Source organism: Gopherus flavomarginatus, chromosome 6, assembly GCF_025201925.1.
Source record: "Gopherus flavomarginatus isolate rGopFla2 chromosome 6, rGopFla2.mat.asm, whole genome shotgun sequence".
Taxonomy (NCBI): domain Eukaryota; kingdom Metazoa; phylum Chordata; order Testudines; family Testudinidae; genus Gopherus; species Gopherus flavomarginatus.
The window spans coordinates 1,370,520-1,390,799 of record NC_066622.1 but is presented as its reverse complement, the minus strand read 5'-3'; the positions used below and the strand labels follow the sequence as shown (position 1 = coordinate 1,390,799).

The 20,280-nt window shown below is 69.5% G+C and overlaps 1 protein-coding gene and 1 long non-coding RNA gene across 2 annotated transcripts in view; one reads left to right on the top strand and one right to left on the bottom strand.

Annotated features, from left to right (window-relative positions):
• LOC127053247 (uncharacterized) overlaps positions 1-20,280 on the top strand; it is a 124,733-nt gene that overhangs the window by 68,648 nt on the left and 35,805 nt on the right. The window lies entirely within an intron of this gene.
• The window catches only part of LOC127053133 (laminin subunit beta-2-like), a 35,545-nt gene that overhangs the window by 12,618 nt on the left and 2,647 nt on the right, over positions 1-20,280 (bottom strand). Inside the window, exons 4-22 of the mRNA XM_050957234.1 lie at positions 19,699-19,834; positions 18,576-18,649; positions 17,121-17,309; positions 15,987-16,050; positions 15,348-15,550; positions 14,890-15,010; positions 13,145-13,333; positions 12,831-13,010; positions 10,540-10,652; positions 9,562-9,641; positions 9,276-9,411; positions 8,812-8,967; positions 7,453-7,580; positions 7,201-7,321; positions 6,855-7,047; positions 5,130-5,273; positions 4,580-4,811; positions 3,813-3,976; positions 653-877 (exon numbers count right to left, since the gene is read on the bottom strand). Coding sequence (XP_050813191.1) covers positions 653-877; positions 3,813-3,976; positions 4,580-4,811; positions 5,130-5,273; positions 6,855-7,047; positions 7,201-7,321; positions 7,453-7,580; positions 8,812-8,967; positions 9,276-9,411; positions 9,562-9,641; positions 10,540-10,652; positions 12,831-13,010; positions 13,145-13,333; positions 14,890-15,010; positions 15,348-15,550; positions 15,987-16,050; positions 17,121-17,309; positions 18,576-18,649; positions 19,699-19,834 — 2,848 coding nt within the window. The remainder of the gene's footprint in view (positions 1-652; positions 878-3,812; positions 3,977-4,579; positions 4,812-5,129; positions 5,274-6,854; positions 7,048-7,200; positions 7,322-7,452; positions 7,581-8,811; positions 8,968-9,275; positions 9,412-9,561; positions 9,642-10,539; positions 10,653-12,830; positions 13,011-13,144; positions 13,334-14,889; positions 15,011-15,347; positions 15,551-15,986; positions 16,051-17,120; positions 17,310-18,575; positions 18,650-19,698; positions 19,835-20,280) is intronic.

The window sequence follows — 20,280 nt, the reverse complement described above, 5'->3', positions numbered from 1 at the left end:
GTGTGCCCGGTCCGAGGGGGCTGGGGGGGAGGCTCTGTGCACCCAGTCCCGGGGGGCAGGGTCTGTGTGCCCGGTCCCAGGAGGGCGGGGGGGGGGTCTGTGCACTCGGGGGGGCAGGGTCTGTGTGCCCGGTCCCGGGGGGATGGGGGGGAGGGTCTGTGCACCCAGTCCCGGGGGGGCAGGGCCTGTGTGCCCGGTCCCAGGAGGGCGGGGGGGGGTCTGTGCACTCGGAGGGCCAGGGTCTGTGTGCCTGGTCCGGGGGGATGGGGGGGAGGGTCTGTGCACTCAGTCCCGGGGGGGCAGGGTCTGTGTGCCCGGTCCCAGGAGGGCGGGGGGGTCTGTGCACTCGGCGGGGCAGGGTCTGTGTGCCCGGTCCTGGGGGGCTGGGGGGGCAAGGTCTGTGTGCCCGGTCCCAGGAGGGCGGGGGGGTCTGTGCACTTGGGGGGGCAGGGTCTGTGTGCCCGGTCCCGGGGGGCTGGGGGGCAGGGTCTGTGTGCCCGTTCCCGGGGGGGCCGTGCGAGATCTGTGCGCCCGGTCCTGAGGGTGCTCAGATGTGAGGGTAACGAGCCTGGTCCAGGGCAGAGCAGGGGAGGCCGGGCGGGTCCCTCCCCATGGCCAGTGCCCGCAGTGCCCGAGCCCGGCTCGTACTCACGCCGGCAGCTGTGGCGGGTGGCGTCGCCGTAGTAGCCGGCCTGGCAGTGCTGGCAGTGCGGCCCCTCCGTGTGGTGCAGGCAGCGCAGGCAGCGCCCCGAGCGTCGCTCACACGCCTCCGCGTCCAGCAGGTCGATGTTGCCGTTGCATTGGCAGGGCTGGCAGTGCCCGCCGGCCCGCGAGGGGTTCCCGTAGTAACCAGGGGCACACTCCTCACAGCGCAGACCTGCGGGAACGCGGGGATCAGCGTAGTCCAAGTTATGAGTATTGGCTCTATCCTGTCTGTATTTCAAACTTCTGCTGTGCGTCGGGGGGGGGGTACACCCCAGACAAGTTGGTGTTAGCTCTGCTTAGCCTGCTTGATGGCCCATTAAGGACCATCAGCTATACCAGGGGTTCTCAAACTGGGGGTCAGGACCCCTCAGGAGGTTGTGAGGCTATTACATGGGGGGTCATGAACTGTCAGCCTCCACCCCAAACCCCACTTTGCCGTCAGCATTTATAACGGTGTTAAATATGTAAAAAGGAGTTTTTAATGTATAAGGGGGGGGGTCGCTAGCTGTGTGAAAGGGGTCACCAGTACATAAGTCTGAGAACCCCTGAGCTACACAACTGACCCACTGAGAGGAGGCAGATCCCCCTCGTAAGTCAGCAAAGTGCAGGGACTTGCCCCTGTGACTCCAGACTCCATTTTGCTGTAACTTTCCACAGTAAGAACAAAGAGGTTCTTACACCTGGAAGAACCTATATAAGGCTGATGCCTCATCTCCATCTGGTCTTCAGTCCTGCTTCCTACCTCTGGAGGGACTTTGCTACAAACTGAAGCTCTGAACAAGAGACTGATGACCCATCCCAGTGGGGGATGTTCTCCAGAGACTTGATTGGAACCTGCAGTTTACTCCATCACTGCTACCAGCCTGAACTAAGAACTTTGCCATCACTGTATGGAATTGATTCCATTTAACCAATTCTTGCTCTCATCTGTATTTCTTTCCTTTTATGTAAAAAGCGACAAAGAATCCTGTGGCACCTTAAAGACTAACAGACGTATTGGAGCATGAGCTTTCGGAGATCATGCATCCGGCGAAGTGGGTATTCACCCCAAAAGCTCATGCTCCAAAACATCTGTTAGTCTATAAGGTGCCACAGGACTCTTTGCTGCTTTTACAGATCCAGACTAACACGGCTACCCCCGATACTTGCTTTTTATGATAAACCTTTAGATTTCAGACACTAAATGATTGGCACCAGCGTGATTTGTGGGTAAGATCTGATGTGTATATTGACCTGGGTCTGGGGCTTGGTCCTTTGGGATCGAGAGAACCTTTTTCTTTTACTGGGGTGTTGGTTTTCATAACCATTCATCCCCAGGACGGGTGGCACTGGTGGTGATACTGGGAGACTGGAGTGTCTAAGGAAATTGCTTGTGTGACTTGTGGTTAGCCAGTGGGGTGAGACCAGAGTCCTCTTTGTCCAGCTGGTTTGGTGCCTTAGAGGTGGAGAAACCCCAGCCTAGGGCTGTGACTGCCCTGTTTGAGCAATCTGGCCTGAACTGGCACTCTCAGTTGGGTCCCACCAGAACTGCATCATCACAGGGGGAGGGCAGAGAAGGGGGTTCAGCCATGCGGGGCAGGGGAGGCAAGGGGGACAGCCATGCGAGAAGAAGGGGATGTGATGAAGTGGGGTTTTATTCACCTTGATATGTTGCATGTGAGTCTGGCTAATACTGGGTGTGCCTCAGTTTCCCTGTGTGCTGCAACAGTGTCTTGGGGGTGGGAATTGGGTGTGTGAGTTTTGCTGAGGCCCTCAGGGCAAGTGAAGTGGCCGGAGCCGCCTGTACTAGGTGATAGTCGATGCCCTTAGTAACCTGAGACCCAGGAGGGGGATGCGACCAGGTGACTCTTGGCCCGGGAAGCGAAGTGAGACAAAGGCCGGAGGAGGAGCAACAGGCTGGGCAGGGGCCAGGCAGCTGGAAGGAGTCAGTCTGGGCTGACTTGGGGCGCAGGGGGAGGGGCAGAGCCCTGGTTCTGGGCTCCCGTCCCCCCAAGATGGACTTGGCTGAAAGTCCCTGATTTCTGTGCTAACGAGCTCTGCCCTTCGCCATGATCCTGTGACTGATAAACCTGCTGTTTCCCCGTCTGGCTGAGAGTCCCGTCTGCCTGCGGAGCTGGGGGGCAGGGCCCTCTGGCTGCCCCAGGACCCCGCCCGGGCGACTCGCTGCGGGAAGCGCACGGAGGGGCAGGGGATGCTGGATGCTCTGAGCTCAGACCCAGGAAGGTGGAAGCTGTGGGAGCGTCTTGCCCTGGGGACCGTCTGCTCCGAGAGAGGAGGCTCCCCCAGAGTCCTGCCCGGCTTCGTAGGGAGCAGAGCCACCATCGCCCAGAGCCCCTGAGGCAAAGCCACCATCGCCCAGGGCCCCCAGGGCAGAGCCACCATCGCCCAGGGCCTCCGGGGCAGAGCCACCATCGCCCACCGGCTTCGTAGGGAGCAGAGCCACCATCGCCCAGGGCCCCCGGGGCAGAGCCACCATCGCCCACCAGCTTCGTAGGGAGCAGAGCCACCATCGCCCGGCGACTCCGTGATGGGGTACAACGGTGCGGGGGAGGGGAGGGAAGGGGGTACAGCCGGGAAGCAGGGGAGGGCCGGGGCTCACAGCTCAGACAGAGCAGCACTGAGCTGTAGGGCCCAGGACGAAGGCTGTGCAGGGCTGTATCCCCTAGCGCCCCCAGCCTGGCACCTCGCTGCAGGGGGCTGAGCTGCCCCATGGCCCTGGGGGTCCCCAGTGCAGCCGGGCAGAGTGCCAGGTGCTGGCATAGCCACTCCCACCACTGGTGCCACCCCAGGGAAGAGGAGGCGGGCAGCCGGGGGTCGGGGAGGGGCTGGGCAGACGAGGGGCCCTGGGGCCGAGGAGGCGGGCAGATGGGGGTTGGGGAGGGGCTGGGCAGACAGGGAGGCCCCGGGGCGGAGGAGGCGGGCAGATGGGGGGGGCCCCGGGGCGGAGGAGGTGAGCAGACGGGGGTTGGGGAGGGGCTGGGCAGACGGGGGCCCTGGGGCGGAGGAGGCGGGCAGATGGGGGTTGGGGAGGGGCTGGGCCCGGCTGGCACTCCAGGCCCTGGAGCGGTGGTGCCAGCGGGGGCCCGAGGCCAGCGAGGGGCACTCACCTGTGTAGCCGGGGTTGCAGTTGCAGATCAGCTGACGGGAGCGGCTGTCCTGGTGGCAGGAGGCGGCGAAGTGGCGGCCGCTGCTGGGCCCCTCGGGGCAGGGGCAGGGGCGGCAGCGCTCCCCCGAGGCCAGTGTGGGGTTCCCATAGTGGCCAGCTGCGCACCTGTGGGGGGAGGCAATGAGCACCAGGCCCCCCAGCCCTGGGGACACCCGACTGCACCCCTTCCCCAAAGGGGGCCAGCCCCACAAGTCAGAAGCCCTGTCCCATGGGGCGAGCACCAGCCGGTCGTGAGCTGGGGTATGAACTGTCCTTGTAATTCTGGGGAAACAGAGGGAGACCCAGGGCCGGGGTCTGGGCTCCCTGCCCCCTAAGATGGACCGGACTGAGGGGGTCCTGTTCTCTGTACCTACAAGCTCTGAGCTGGACGGTGTTCCTGTCATCCAATAAACCTTCCGTTTTACCGGCTGGCTGAGAGCCACGGGGAACTGCAGGTAGTGGGGACTGCAGGGCCCGGACTCCCACACACTTCCTGACGCCAGGCCCTTGGCACTGCCACCCGTGGGTGAGGGGGAACCGATGTTCTCCCTGGCACCGCATCCCCCGTTCCAGGAGAACCTGGCCAGCATCGCTACCCCTGCCCCGGGAGAGCCCCACCGGTCCCCGCCCCCGGAGAACCTGGCTGGCACTGCGGCCCCGTCCCGGGAGAGCCTGGCCAGCACCATGGCCCCCGGCTTGGGAGAGCCCCCTGGCACCATAGCCCGTCACCTCTGGCATCTGTCGCCATCCGTGTGGTCGCGGCAGTGCAGGCAGCTGCCGGTCCGTGGGTCACACTCCTCTGAGTGCCCATTGCACTGGCAGGGCTGGCAGTGGGGGAAGCCCCAGGAGCCAGGCTGGCAGCGGTCGCAGTGGGGCCCGAAGGCACCTGGCTGGCAGGGGCACTGCCCACTGAAGCTGTCGCAGAAGCTGCTCAGGGCCCCGTCGCTGTTGCACTGGCAGGCTGCAAGGGAGAGGCTGTGAGAGGGGCTGGGCACTGCCTGGGCACTGCCCACCCGGCCTGGCCAGGGCCCCAGGGCACTCACCGGGGCAAAGGGCAGGCAGGAGAGACACCTCCACTGCAAAATCCATCCCCTGGGAACCAGGGACCCTCACCCCAGAACAGAGTCCCCCAAACAGGTGTGAGGGGAAGGCCTGGAACCTGTCCTCTGGGGAAGTCTGTTGGGGGAGGGGCGAGGAGCCCTTGTCGGGGGAGGGGTGCTCATGGCGAGAAGCCCCCGTTGGGTGAGGGGCGGGCAGTGCGAGGGTGGGTGTCACTCACCTCGGCATCCGCTGGGCCCAAAGCCAAAGGTGCCCGGGGAGCAGTGGTGGCAGCGACGCCCCATCACGCTGGCTTTGCACTGGCACTGCCCCCCATTGGGCTCGCACTCAGAGCTCAGCGAGCCCTGGGGGTCGCACAGGCAGGCTGGGGGCAGACAGATGAGCACGTGACCCACGGGCAAATTGTGCACAGGCATCCCAGCTCAGGCACTGGGCACACCCCTCTCCCAGGAATACACTGCCCAGAACCGGGCACCCTCCCCCAGAATACACAGCCCGGAACCAGGGACCCCCCCCAAATACACCGCCCTGAACCGGGTACCCCCCCAGAATACACCGCCCGGAACCGGGGACCCTCCCCCAGAATACACCCCCTGGAACCGGGGACTCCCTCCTCCAGAATACACCGCCCGGAACTGGGCACCCTCCCCCAGAATACACCCCCCGGAACCGGGGACACCCTCTCCCAGAACACAGTCTGGAACCAGGGACCCTCTCCCAGAATACACCACCCGGAACCGAGGACCCTCTCCCAGAATACACCGCCTGGAACTGGGGACCCCCCCAATACACCACCCTGAACCGGGTATCCCCCCCCCAGAATACACCCCCCGGAACCGGGCACCCTCCCCCAGAATACACCCCCCGGAACCGGGGACACCCTCTCCCAGAACACAGTCTGGAACCAGGGACCCTCTCCCAGAATACACCACCCGGAACCGGGGACCCTCTCCCAGAATACATCGCCTGGAACTGGGGACCCCCCCCAATACACCGCCCTGAACCAGGTATCCCCCCCCAGAATACACCCCCCGGAACCGGGGACCCTCCCCCAGAATACACCCCCTGGAACCGGGGACATTCTCTCTCAGAACACACTGTCTGGAACCGGGGACCCTCTCCCAGAATACACCACCCGGAACCGGGGACTCTCTCCCAGAATACACCGCCTGGAACTGGGGACCCCCCCCAAATACACCGCCCTGAACCGGGTATCCCCCCCTAGAATACCCCCCCCCGGAACCGGGGACCCTCCCCCAGAATACACCCCCCGGAACCGGGGACACCCTCTCTCAGAACACACTGTCTGGAACCGGGGACCCTCTCCCAGAATACACCACCCGGAACCGGGGACTCTCTCCCAGAATACACCGCCTGGAACTGGGGACCCCCCCCCCGAATACACCGCCCTGAACCGGGTATCCCCCCCCCTAGAATACATCCCCCCGGAACCGGGGACCCTCCCCCAGAATACACCCCCTGGAACCGGGGACACCCTCCCCCAGAATACACCGCCCGGAACTGGGGACCCTCCCAGAACACTCTGTCTGGAACCGAGGACCCTCTCCTAGAATATACCACCCAGAACCGGGGACCCTCTCCCAGAATACACCGCCTGGAACTGGGGACCCCCCCCGAATACACTGCCCTGAACCGGGTATCCCCCCCCCAGAATACACCACCCAGAACCGGGTATCCCCCCCCAGAATACACCACCCAGAACCGGGTATCCCCCCCCAGAATACACCACCCAGAACCAGGTATACCCCCCCAGAATACATCACCCAGAACCGGGGACCCTCTCCCAGAATACACCGCCTGGAACTGGGGACCCCCCTTGATACATACCACCTGAAACCTCCCCCACCCCCCACCCCAGAACCAGGCCAGCAGATGGCAAGGGTCTTTCCCATCCTGGGACTGGCTGGCAGACAGGAGCACTCACGCAGCGCCCCCCTGTGGATGATGGCCGACATGCTGGTGAGCAGGCTGGTGCACACTTCACTGGCGGGCACCGTGCCCACAGCCCAGGCGTGATGGTCACAGCGGTACCGCTCGAAGGCCTCCCTGCGCCCCATGGCGCCCGCGTCGCCCGCAATGAACATCTCCATGGAGGAATAGCGCGGCACCAGCACCAGCTGGAGGGGAGAGGTCAGCCAGTGGCGGGGCATGCTGCCCCCTGCCCAGCGCGGCCCTGTCCCACCAGCACACAGCCGGGCCTGGCATGGCCCTGTGCCGCCCACCCCCACAGCCACCGTGGCCCTGTCCCCCGGCCCAGCCCCTAGGCTCACCGAGTCGAGCAGGACGCTGGCACTGGGCACCGCCTGGCGGGACGTGTAGCGAGTGAGCTCCAGGAGCAGGGTGTAGCTGATGCCGCGCTCCAGGCAGACGGGCTGGGGCAGGAGCACGTACCTGCAGGGACGGGAGCCACGGCTCAACTGCCCTCAGTGCGGGCCCAGGATGGGGACCCCCCCACCCAGTGCCAGCAGGGCAACTCCCCCCAGCGCCACCCAGGCGCCTGCCCCGCCCTCCCCTCTGCTCACCTGGCCCTGGGCGGCAGCACCGTGGCCAGCCGGTCGTCAGCAGGGATGGTGTTCCCGCAGGGGCTGCCGGTGGGGATGGGCCCGGGACGCAGTACCCACAGCTTCACCTCCTCCCACGGCTCCGGGAGCTGAGAGCCGGGAGAGGCCAGTCAGAGCGGGCAGGGACAAGGGCCTCGGGTTGGAGCCAGGGGGAGGCAGGGCTGGCCCGGGGCTGCAGGTGGGAGCCCAAGGGGGGTGCAGTTGCCTGGGGCCGCAGGTAGGAGCCCAAGGTGGGGGGCAATAGCTTGGGGTGGGAGCCCAAATGGGGAGGGCAGTGGCCTGGGGCCGCAGGCGCGAGCCCAAGTCGGGGGGCCACAGCCTGGGACCGCAGGTGGGAGTCCCAGTGGGGGCAGAAGGCAGTAGCCCGGGGCCACGGGCTGGGAGCCCAAGCGGGGGGGCAGTAGCCCAGGGCCGCAGGTGGGAGCCCAGAGGTGGGGGGACAGTGGCTTGGGGCCACAGGCTGGGAGCCCAAGTGGGAGGGCAGGTGGGTGCTCAAGCAGGGGCAGTGTGGCGAACTGGGAATGTTCTTAATGTTTGCTCTGAATACTGTGTTGGTGCCTCAGTGTCCCCATGGCAGTTCTTAAGTATCTGGCAGAGCAAAGGGCCAGTGCACCTAAATGCCTGGCACTCTGTCTCCTAGCAACTGATGGCCTGGGCCCCCCCTCTGCAAAGGTGCCAGCTGAAGGTGTTGGAGACAAAGGGATCAGGTGACCTCCTGGCCCTGGAAAGGGGCTGAGCAGAGAGGAGGGGCTGGAGGGGTTGTTAGTCTGGAGCTGGCTGGGGACGAGGAGTGAAGTGCAGACGTGGGGGTCTGGCTCACTGCCCCCCAGAATGGACCCGGCCGAGGGGTCCGGTTCGCGGCACCTACAAGCTCTGTTTTAGACCCTGTTCCTGTCATCGAATAAACCTCTGTGTTACTGGCTGGCTGAGAGTCACGTCTGACTGCAAAGTGGGGGTGCAGGACCCGGTGGCTTCCCCAGGACCCCGCTGGGGTGGACTCGCTGTGGGAAGCGCACGGAGGGGCAGAGGATGCTGAATGCTCCAAGGAGAGACCCAGGAGGTGAAGACGTGTGAGCTTCTTGCCCTGAACAAGTCTGCTCCAAGGGAGAGGAGGCTCCCCAGAGTCCTGCCTGGCTTGGTGGGGAGCAGTTCCAGAGCATCGCCCGGGGACTCTGTGACAGGCAGTAGCTCAGGGCTGCAGGGCCGCGGGCTGGGAGCCCAAGCAGGAGCAGTGGCCTGGGGCCGCAGATGGGACCCTGGGTGGGGGCAGTGGCCCAGGGCCATGGGCTGGGAGCTGGGGGGCGTTGGCCCAGGGCTCACCTGGGGCTGGTAGCGGATCACCACGTCGTACTCCATGGAGGCGGGCACGTCGCTGACCAGGAACTCCATGGCACTGCCCTCCGGCACGTGGGCAAACCCTGCCCCTGTCCACGTGGCTGGCTGGCCCGTGGGCTGTGCCCGCTCCACCACTGTGCCCTGCGCGAAGGATCCGTCAGGAATGGCCCCTTCTCCCGTGTGTCTCAAGGGGGCCCAGCCTGGCCCCGCACACCGGCCCTTGGCCCCGCTCTGCCTGCTGGCTGCTGCATGCTGAACGGGCGCACGGGGGCAGGGCTGGACCCCCGGCAGGCCTGGCAGCTGGACTCAGAGGCAGCTGGGGTCCCAGTCCCACGGCTCCTGGGGCTCTGGATCCCAGGCCCAGATGCTGCGGGTACTGCCCAGGCCTCATCCCCCAGGGCGCCCACCCCGTGCGCAGGCGGCGGAAGGTCGGGGCTCACCCGCCTCACCTGGCGCAGCCGGGCCTCCTCCGCCTCGTAGGTGTAGTGGTCCAGGCGGGCGAGGTAGAAGCCAGCCTCCACCTGGCTGCACGTCCGGCCCACCATATGGCTGCGGCAGGGGCACTGCCCGGTCTCGGCGGCACACCTGGTAGCAGAGTGGCGTCAGAGCAGCACAGCCAGACCCCGCTGCCCATGGAGAAGGGGGTGACCCCCACCACCCCTCAGCCCGGCCCTGCCCCCGCGCGCGAGCCGCCCCCGCCCCACGGGTTCATGGCCAGGCCCAGCACCCACTCACTGGTTGTGGTGGGCACCACCCACGTCGCAGTCACAGGAGCGGCAGCCGAGCAGGTCGTGGCTGAGAGCCCAGTGCTCAGGCTGGGGACAGAGACTGCGTTAGTGACCGGTCCGCCTGACCCTGCCCGACCCCTCCCCAGCCTGCCTGACCCCTGCCAACCCCCCGCCAGCCTGCCCGGCCCCTGCTTGGCCCTGCCTGGCCCCTCCCCAGCCTGCATGGCCCCACCCGACCCCAGCCTGGCCCTGCCCAGCTTGCCTGGCCCCTCTCGACCCTGCCCGGCCCCTCCCCAGCCTGCATGGCCCCACTCGACCCTCCCCGGACCCTCCCCAGCCTGCCCGACCCTGCGTGGCCCCTCCCCAGCCTGCATGGCCCCACTCGACCCCAGCCTGGCCCCTCCCCAGCCTGCATGGCCCCACCCGACCCACCAGGCCCTGCCCAGCCTGACCCACCAGGCTCTGGCCCTGCTCGACCCGACTCGCATGACCCCTGCCTGGCCCCGCCCAGTCAGCCTAGCCCCTGCCCCCAGGTGTGACAAAGTGGGAATGTTCTTAATGTTTTCTCTGAATACTGTGGGTGTGCCTCAGTTTCCCCTGTGTGTTACTCAAGTGTCTAGGGGGCAAGTTAAGGGTGTATCATCATGGCAGCGATCCCTAGAGGGCAGGTGTGAGTGCCACAGTCTGCACTGTAGCCGGGTAACAGATGCCTGGAGCCTGTACCCTGCCAGAGGATCCTGGCTAACTTCATTCAGGGCAGTTCCAGAGTACCCGGCCTGTGACAGCGGGACACCAGGGCCCTGCCCTCCTCCCACCAGCCAGTACCCGTGAACCCCGGGCACCGGCCAGGCCAGGCACAGCCCCAGGAAGGGGTCCAGTGGGGCAGCCCTCAGGCACGCCCAGCCAGTGACACACCCTGGGGGGATGAGGCAGCAGCCTGGGGCCAGTGCCGTGGGGCAGCACTGCCTGTAGGGCCGGCACTCACCAGGCACTGGTCACAGCTTTGGCCGGTCACCAAGCGCTTGCAGAAGCAGTTGCCACTGACGGGGTCACACTGGGTCCCGTCCGACACTGTCCCCTGCGGGTGGCACTGGCAGCCTGACATGGAGAGCGGGTGAGAGGGTGGCACTGACCACCACCACCCCACAGCCCTCACCCCTGCCCTGCCCCGCCCCCACAGCACCCCCTGCTGGGAGCTCCCCCCTCACCCCTGCCATGCCCTGCCACCATTGCACCCCCTGCTGGGAGCTCCCCCCTAACCCCTGCCCTGCCCCGCCCCCACAGCACCCCCTGCTGGGAGCTCCCCTCACCCCTGCCCTGCCCCGCCCCCACAGTGCCCCTGCCCCCCCAGCGTCCCCTGCTGGGAGCTCCCCCTCACCCCTGCCCTGCCCTGCCACCACAGCACCCCCTGCTGGGAGCTCCCCCCACAGTGCCCCTGCCCTGCCCCCACAGCACCCCCTGCTGGGAGCTCCCCCTCACCCCTGCCCTGCCCCCACAGCACCCCCTGCTGGGAGCTCCCCCTCACCCCTGCCATGCCCTGCCACCATTGCACCCCCTGCTGGGAGCTTCCCCCTAACCCCTGCCCTGCCCCGCCCCCACAGCACCCCCTGCCGGGAGCTCCCCTCACCCCTGCCCTGCCCCGCCCCCACAGTGCCCCTGCCCCCCCAGCGTCCCCTGCTGGGAGCTCCCCCTCACCCCTGCCCTGCCCTGCCACCACAGCACCCCCTGCTGGGAGCTCCCCCCACAGTGCCCCTGCCCTGCCCCCATAGCGCCCCCTGCTGGGAGCTCCCCCCTGCCCTGCCCCGCCCCCACAGCACCCCCTGCTGGGAGCTCCCCCTCACCCCTGCCCTGCCCCCACAGCACCCCCTGCTGGGAGCTCCCCCTCACCCCTGCCCTGCCCCCACAGCACCCCCTGCTGGGAGCTCCCCTCACCCCTGCCATGCCCCGCCCCCACAGCGCCCCCTGCTGGGAGCTCCCCCTCACCCCTGCCCTGCCCCGCCCCCACAGCGCCCCCTGCTGGGAGCTCCCCCTCACCCCTGCCCTGCCCCGCCCCCACAGCGCCCCCTGCTGGGAGCTCCCCTCACCCCTGCCCTGCCCCGCCCCCACAGCGCCCCCTGCTGGGAGCTCCCCCTCACCCCTGCCCTGCCCCGCCCCCACAGCGCCCCCTGCTGGGAGCTCCCCTCACCCCTGCCCTGCCCCGCCCCCACAGCGCCCCCTGCTGGGAGCTCCCCCTCACCCCTGCCATGCCCCGCCCCCACAGCGCCCCCTGCTGGGAGCTCCCCCCTCACCCCTGCCATGCCCTGCCCCCATAGCGCCCCCTGCTGGGAGCTCCCCCCAGTGCCCCCTGCCCTGCCCCCATAGCGCCCCCTGCTGGGAGCTCCCCCTCACCCCTGCCATGCCCCGCCCCCACAGCACCCCCTGCTGGGAGCTCCCCCTCACCCCTGCCCTGCCCCCACAGCACCCCCTGCTGGGAGCTCCCCCTCACCCCTGCCCTGCCCCCACAGCACCCCCTGCTGGGAGCTCCCCTCACCCCTGCCATGCCCCGCCCCCACAGCGCCCCCTGCTGGGAGCTCCCCCTCACCCCTGCCCTGCCCCGCCCCCACAGCGCCCCCTGCTGGGAGCTCCCCCTCACCCCTGCCCTGCCCCGCCCCCACAGCGCCCCCTGCTGGGAGCTCCCCTCACCCCTGCCCTGCCCCGCCCCCACAGCGCCCCCTGCTGGGAGCTCCCCTCACCCCTGCCCTGCCCCGCCCCCACAGCGCCCCCTGCTGGGAGCTCCCCTCACCCCTGCCCTGCCCCGCCCCCACAGCGCCCCCTGCTGGGAGCTCCCCCTCACCCCTGCCATGCCCCGCCCCCACAGCGCCCCCTGCTGGGAGCTCCCCCCTCACCCCTGCCATGCCCTGCCCCCATAGCGCCCCCTGCTGGGAGCTCCCCCCAGTGCCCCCTGCCCTGCCCCCATAGCGCCCCCTGCTGGGAGCTCCCCCTCACCCCTGCCATGCCCCGCCCCCACAGCGCCCCCTGCTGGGAGCTCCCCCCACAGTGCCCCTGCCCCCCCCAAGTACTCCCTGCTGGGAGCTCCCCCCAGTGCCCCCTGCCCTGCCCCCACAGTGCCCCCTGCTGGGAGCTCCCCTCACCCCTGCCATGCCCCGCCCCCACAGCGCCCCCTGCCCCCACAGTGCCCCCTGCTGGGAGCTCCCCCCAGAGTCAGCACCCTGCCCCGCCCCCACAGCGCCCCCTGCTGGCAGAGACGGGAATGGCAGCTGGCCATATGGTACCCACGCTGGCAGCCCTGGGGGTTGTCCCCGCTGAGCCCAAAGAATCCTGGCTGGCACTTGTCGCAGCGCGGGCCCCACGTGTGCGCCTTGCAGCGGCACTGCCCAGCGAGGAGCCCCAGCGCCGGGTCGTCGTGGGCGTCACAGATCCCTCCGTCCAGGGTGCCGGCTGGGTCACAGTCACAGGCTGTGGAGTCCCAAACGGGCAGAGTCAGATGCGGCCCAGCCGCCCAGGCCAGGCCCTCCCCCAAGGAAAAGGCCCCCCGCCCCCTCCCCCAAAACAGGGCTCAGTTCTCCACCCATGACCTCGGGGCCCCTCACCTCGGCAGGCCCTGGGGTCCCGCAGGTCCCTGCTGGGGTCCCTGTAGTAGAAGGGTTTGCAGAGCTGGCAGCTGCGGCCCATCGTGTTGTGCTGACAGTCGTCACAGACGCCCCCGCTGGCATTGCCCGTGGCCAGGTACACGGCCATGTCGAAGTGGCATCGGCGCGAGTGCTGGTTACAGTTACACCCTGCGAGACACCGGTGCCATGCGGTAACCCAGCCCCGGCCACACCACTCGGTCACACCGCCCAGCCACGCCACCCAGCCCCCAGCCACGCCGCCCGGCCACGCCACCCGGCCCCCAGCCGCGCCGCCCGGTGACACCAGCCAGCCACGCCACCCAGCCACGCTGCCCGGCCATGCCACCCGGCCCCCAGCCACACCGCCCAGCCACGCCACCCAGCCCCCAGCCACGCCGCCCGGCCATGCCACCCGGCCCCCAGCCACACCGCCTGGCCCCCAGCCACACCGCCTAGCCACGCCACCCAGCCCCCAGTCACCCTGCCCGGCCACGCCACCCGGCCCCCAGCCACGCCGCCCGGTGACACCGCCCAGCCATGCCACCCAGCCCCCAGTCACATTGCCCGGCCACGCCACCCGGCCCCCAGCCACGCCGCCCGGTGACACCGCCCAGCCACGCCACCCAGCCCCCAGCCACGCCGCCCGGCCACGCCACCCGGCTCCCAGCCATACCGCCCAGTCACACCGCCCAGCCACGCCACCCAGCCCCCAGCCACGCCGCCCGGCCACGCCACTCAGCCCCCAGCCACGCCGTCTGGCCACGCCACCCGGCCCCCAGCCACGCCGCCCAGTCACACCGCCCAGCCATGCCACCCAGCCCCCAGTCACACTGCCTGGCCCCAGCCATGCCGTCTGGTCACATCACCCAGCCATGCCACTTAGCCCCCAGCCACGCCACCTGGCCACGCTGCCCGGCCCCAGCCATGCCACCCGGCGACACTGCCCAGCCACGCCACCCAGCCCCCAGCCACGCCACCCACTGACACCACCCAGCCACGCCACCCAGACCCCAGCCATGCCGCCTGGCCCCAGGCCCCACCACCCAACCCCCGACCACGCCGCCCAACCCCGGCCATGCCGCCCAACCCCAGCCATGCCACCCAACCCCAGGTAACGTTGCCCGGCCCCCGGCCACAACGCCCGGTCACACCACCCAGCACTGGCCACGCTGCCCGGCCCCCAGCCATGCCACGTGGCCACACCACCCAGCCCTGGCCACGCTGCCCGGCCCCAGCCACGCCACGTGGCCACACCACCCAGCCCTGGCCACGCTGCCCGGCCCCAGCCACGCCACCCAACCCCCGACCACGCTGCCCAGCCCCCAGCCACGCCACCCGGTGACACCGCCCAGCCATGCCACCCAGCCCCCAGCCATGCCGCCTGGCCCCAGGCCCCACCACTCAACCCCCGACCACGCTGCCCAGCCCCTGGCCACACCACCTGGCCACACCGCCCAGCACTGGCCATGCCGCCCAGCCCCCGACCACGCCACCTGGCCCCACCACCCAGCCATGCCACCCGGCCCCCAGTCACATCACCCAGCCCCCCCGCCCCCTCCCCCAACCCCAGCCACACCACCCAGCCACACTGCCTGGCCCCAGCCACGCCACCCAACTGTGCTGCCCAGCCCCCGGCCACATCGCCCGGCCCAGCCCCCAGCCCTGCTACCCAACCATTCTGTCTGCCCCGCTGCCCGTGCCTGGCCGCCCCGCCTGGCACTCACTCCTGCAGGCATTGGTGCTGCGCCCCTCGGCCGGGCGCCAGGGCAGGTCGTTGTAGAAGCTGTCGCATTTCTCGCAGTTCAGGCCCTGTGTGTTGTGTTTGCAGGCGCACCTGCCATGCACCTGCCGAGGGGGTGGGGTGTGAGAGACATGCCACGGCCCTGCTAGCCCCAACCTCTGCCTGGCCGGGCCCAGGGCACGCAGCGCTGTCCCTGCTGCCCCAGCTAGACTCCCAGGGGAGCGTGGCCTCCAGGCCGTTCAGTCCTCAGACTCTTCTGCAAACAGGGCCAAGCCGCGCCAGGCAGCGGGCGCTCTTGGGGCCATGCCCTGCCAGTGCAAAGGGGGCCAAGACCCACAGCCACCCTGGGCCAAGCCAGCCCACGCCCATCAGCAAGGCTGCCACACAGCCCGTGGGGTTCAGCTGGGGCCGTTCCCAGCGTGGGGGAAGCGCAGCCCCTACCATGCCCTCCACGTTGGCCTGGGCGCCGGGGGCGGGCGCGCACTCAGAGGCGTGGCCGTAGCAGAAGCAGCTCCCACGCAGCACCAGCTCGTAGAGGGCGTAGTAATACTTCTCCTGGATCTCCCGCCGCGAGTCCAGCAGGTTGTCGCCCAGCGTGTGCAGCTTGGTCAGGTTCACCCGCAGGTTGGTGACGCGCAGCAGATCTGGGGGCAGACGTCACCCACTGCAACGCTCCAGCGCAATGCTGGGGGTCCCAGCCCATCTCCTAGGGGGTGGCCGGGGAAGCCCATGTGTGGGGAGGGACGCCGGGAGACCAGGGCGAAAAGCAGCACAGAGTAGCACAGGCCCAGGGGCTGGATCCACCCGCCCTTCCCCAGGAACCCTCACGCTGCCCCAGAAGCCCCCAACCCTGATTCCCCAGGACCTGCCCAGGAACCTCCCTGCCCCTCCCCAGGACCCTCCATACCGCCAGGATCCCCCCACCCCACCTCAGGACCCCTCATGCCTCCCCAGGCCCCCTGCCCCCCAGACTGTGCCTGTGCTCAGGGCTGGATCCCCCCGCCTGTGCTGCTGAGACTTGGGCTGGGATCTCCCTGCATTGTCCCGCTGGGGCAGAGCCATGGCGTGAGCTGGACTCACCCTGGATGGCCGGGCTGTAGGGGTCTCGGATGGGGATGGCTGGGTCCAGGACTCTGTAGATGACCTGAAACACGGGGAAAGGCCCCTCAGTCCCAGGGCCGGCTGTGGGACAGTCCAGGGGCCCCCGGCGGGGGTGGGGTGCAGGCCTGTCATGCTCATTTCACTGGGCCCTGGGGCCCGAGGGTGCTGCCCGGCATTGGCCAGCGGCACACCAGCCCCGGCTTGGCTCGGGCCCCGGGCCAGATGCACCCCGGGGGAGCAGGCCAGGCCCAGCCTGGCCCCTTGCCTGTTAGCTGGGAGGCTCCCGTGTTTGAGCGTCTATTGGCCGCTGCCAGCCTCCCCACGGGGAGAAGGGATGTGGCTGGGGCTGAGCTGTCCCCTCCCAGCCCGATGAGTGCCCAGGAGGGGACGGGGAGGCCAGATCAGCTAGGAGAAAATGCAGCTTCTGGCTCGGCTCCTGACTCCCTGGGCCAGCGGGAAACAGGCCCAGGCAGCTGAGCAGCCATCCGCAGCCCCAACCGGCCCAGCGCCAGGCGCTCTGAGCCCAGCTTCCACCAGCCTCTGCCCGTGCCCAGGCCCGGCGGCCCGGCAGCCTCTGCTCAGACACAAGGGAAGGGAAGACAGAAGGTGTGTGGGGGGGGCAGGTCTCCCTTCCCCTTGCTGTTTGGGATCAAGCTGGAGCCGGTGGAGGTGATGTCCTCTGGCTTCCTCCTTTGTCTGGTCAGGACGGCCCTTGGGATCGTGACTGGGACCGGGCCGGCCCTCGGGACTGGTGAAGGCCCAGTGACGTTATGGCGAAGCTGGGGTCCCAGGACATGGAGGGGATGAAGCTGACACCAGGAGCCAGGTTTTCTCCCCAGCATCTCTCTCGGAGGACCCCAGAGGAGAGCTGGGGGAACAGTTCAGCCCCATCTCCCATCCCCGATGGCGGCTCACTGATTTCCCGCCCCTCCTCTTCTCGTTCCCATGCGAGAGCTCAGCAGGACTCTGGTCTGCACTGAGCCCCGGTGCCTCGGGCTGCTGGCACTCAGGGAAATGTCCGCATCGGGCGCAGGATCTCAAAGGCCCGCGGTGAGCCCAGCAATCGCCCAACCCCCAGACACGGGCCAGGGCCAGTCCAAAGACCCCACTCACCTCGCCCTCGCTGGACGGCTCGATGTCTGAGTAGCGGGACTCACAGATGACGTCGTCCACCCTGCGCAGGGGCGCGGGGGCAGCACTGGGGAAGGCCGATGCGCAGTCATAGGCGAAGTAGCGATAAACCTTCCAGGTGCTGCCGAAATCCGCCGAGCGCTCGATCAGCATGGCTGCCGGGCGGAAAGTCTGGGGGAGAGACATGGGGGGGCTGGATGCACCGCAGCAGGGCCCCGGGCGGGGCGGTGGGCGAGGGGAGCTGGGTGTCCCCCAGCATGGCCGGGTGAGATGCTGGGGGGGGGCAAAAGGGTGGCACAGGCAGGGCGTCGGGGGAGAGGAGTGAGCCCCCAGGGCATCGGGGGAGAGGTGTGAGCCCCCAGCATGGGTATAGGCAGGGCATCGGGGGAGGGGAGTGAGCCCCCAGGACGTCGGGGGACGGGTGTGAGCCCCCAGCATGGCGCAGCCGGGGCATCAGGGGAGGGGAGCGAGCCCCCAGCATGGCTACGGGTGGGGCGTCGGGGGGGGAGTGAGCCCACAGGGTGGCACGGGTGGGGCGCTGGGGGAGGGGTGTTAGCCCCAAGCATGGCACGGGTGGGGTGTCGGGGGAGGGGAGGGATCCCCCCGGATGGTGTGAATGGGGCACTGGGGGAGGGGAGGGAGCCCCCAGAGTGTCGGGGGAGTGGAGTGAGCCCCCAGCCTGCCGTGGGATGGGGCGTCGGGGGAGGGGAGGGAGCCCCCAGCCTGCCGTGGGTGGAGCATCGGGGGAGGGGAGGGAGCCCCCAGCCTGGCACGGGATGGGGCATCGGGGGAGGGGAGGGAGCCCCCAGCCTGGCGCGGGATGGGGCATCGGGGGAGGGGAGGGAGCCCCCAGCCTGGCGCGGGATGGGGCATCGGGGGAGGGGAGGGAGCCCCCAGCCTGGCGCGGGATGGGGCATCGGGGGAGGGGAGGGAGCCCCCAGCCTGGCGCGGGATGGGGCATCGGGGGAGGGGAGGGAGCCCCCAGCCTGGTGTGGGCGGGGCATCGGGGGAGGGGAGGGAGCCCCCAGCCTGGCGCGGGATGGGGCGTCGGGGGAGGGGAGGGAGCCCCCAGCCTGGCGCGGGATGGAGCATCGGGGGAGGGGATGGAGCCCCCAGCCTGGCGCGGGATGGAGCATCGGGGGAGGGGAGGGAGCCCCCAGCCTGGCGCGGGATGGGGCATCGGGGGAAGGGAGGGAGCCCCCAGCCTGGCGCGGGATGGGGCATCGGGGGAGGGGAGGGAGCCCCCAGCCTGGCGCGGGGTGGGGTGGGCGTGGGGACAGGTGGGGGGCAGCCAAGGGACAGGGCTGGTGGCTTCTGGGAGGCTGGCGTGTCCCCCATGTCCCAGGGGAGGATGGGTCTTGGCGAGGGGCCCCATGCCCGCAGGAGGGTGGCCTGGCCCCACAGGACTCCCCACGCCCGCCCCAGGCAGGGACCCACCTTGAAGGTCATGATGAGGTGGGTGAAGTGGAACTCGGCCTCCAGATCCAGGCGGATGCTGACGTGCTCCACGCCTGCGGAGACGGGGCTGTGAGCTCCATGGGGCCGGCAGTGGGGCCGGGGGCATCATCCTGGGCGCTGGGGCTGCTGTGGGGCCAGGACGAGGCCCCCTCCGAGCCCGGCCGCTGCCAAGGACTCAGCCGCCTCCGTCTGGCAGGGCCCAGCGGCAAAGGGCCAGGCCAGGGTGGGTCCGGCCGGTGAGTCAGCAAGGGAAGGACGGGGCCCCAGGGACCCCCAGCTCCACATGGCTGCCGGCCCCTCTCCTGTTTAGGGGAACGCAGGGGCCGTACGGCGTTGGAGCCTGGCCCGTCTCTGCCAGGCCCCTGATCCCCAGCCCTGCCCCCCAGACCCCCGACTCGGCCCTCCTGCCCCCAGTCCATCCCCCAGCCCCCCGGCTCAGCCCCAGCACCCCCCGGCTCAGCCCCCCTGGCCTGCTCTGCCCTCCCGAGGCAGCCACCTACCCTGGGGGCTGGATGGGGATGGCTTGGCCCGGGAGGGCGGAGAGGCCCAGGGCTCCTGGGCCCCACACAGTCTAGGCAATGGGGCTCTCTGCAAGGGAGCTGGGGGCCACATCGGGGGACTAGGCAGGGCCTGGGGGCAGGGCTGGGGGTCAGGTGGGCTGAGCCAGGGGGTGCTGGGGGCTGAGCCAGGAGGGCTGGGGGCTGAGCCGGGAGGGCTGGGGGCAGGGGGCTGAGCCGTGGGTCTCGGGGATGGGCTGGGGACAGGGGGGCTGAGCCGGGGGTCTGGGGGGCGGGCTGGGGGGCTGAGCCTGGGGGCTAGGGGATGGGTTGGGGGCAGGGGGGCTGAACCGGGGGGCTGGGGGCTGAGCCACGGGGCTGGGGGGCGGGCTGGGGGGCTGATCTGGGGGGCTGGGGGCTGGGCTGAGGGCAAGGAGGCTGAGCCGGCAGGCTGGGGGCCGGGGCAGGAGGGCCGAGCCGAGAGGCCTGGGAGGCTGAGCCAGGGGTGGGGCAGGGCTGAGCGAGGAGGGCTGGGTGCTGGGGGGCGGGGCAGGGGGGCCAAACTGGGGGGCTGGGGGGCAGGCTGGGGGCAGGGCGGGGCTCACCGTTCTCTGACTGCCACCAGGCCTTCCTGCGGTGGGGGAGGAAGGAGGGGACGGCGTTCTCGATGCCGTGGCTGAGGGGGTTGGCCAGGGGGGCGTAGGGCCGGCGCGAGTCGCACACAAAGCACTTCTTCTCCTCCTGCAACAGAGCCGCCTTAGTGTGCCCCCCGCAGCCTGGCACCGCCCGCCCCACTGCTGCCCAGCGCCCCCTGCCCACTGCCCAGGGTGCCCCTGCCCCACGAGCCCCCTGCCCCAGCACCCCCGGCCCTGCAGCACCCCCCACCCCAGCACGCCCCACCCCAGCATACCCCTGCCGCACGAGCCCCCTGCCCCAGCACCCCCCACCCCAGCATACCCCTGCCCCACGAGCCCCTGCCCCAGCAAACCCCTGCCCCACAAGCCCCCTGCCCCACAAGCCCCCTGCCCCAGCATACCCCTGCCCCACGAGCCCCTGCCCCAGCAAACCCCTGCCCCACAAGCCCCCTGCCCCACAAGCCCCCTGCCCCAGCATACCCCTGCCCCACGAGCCCCTGCCCCAGCAAACCCCTGCCCCACGAGCCCCTGCCCCAGCATACCCCTGCTCCA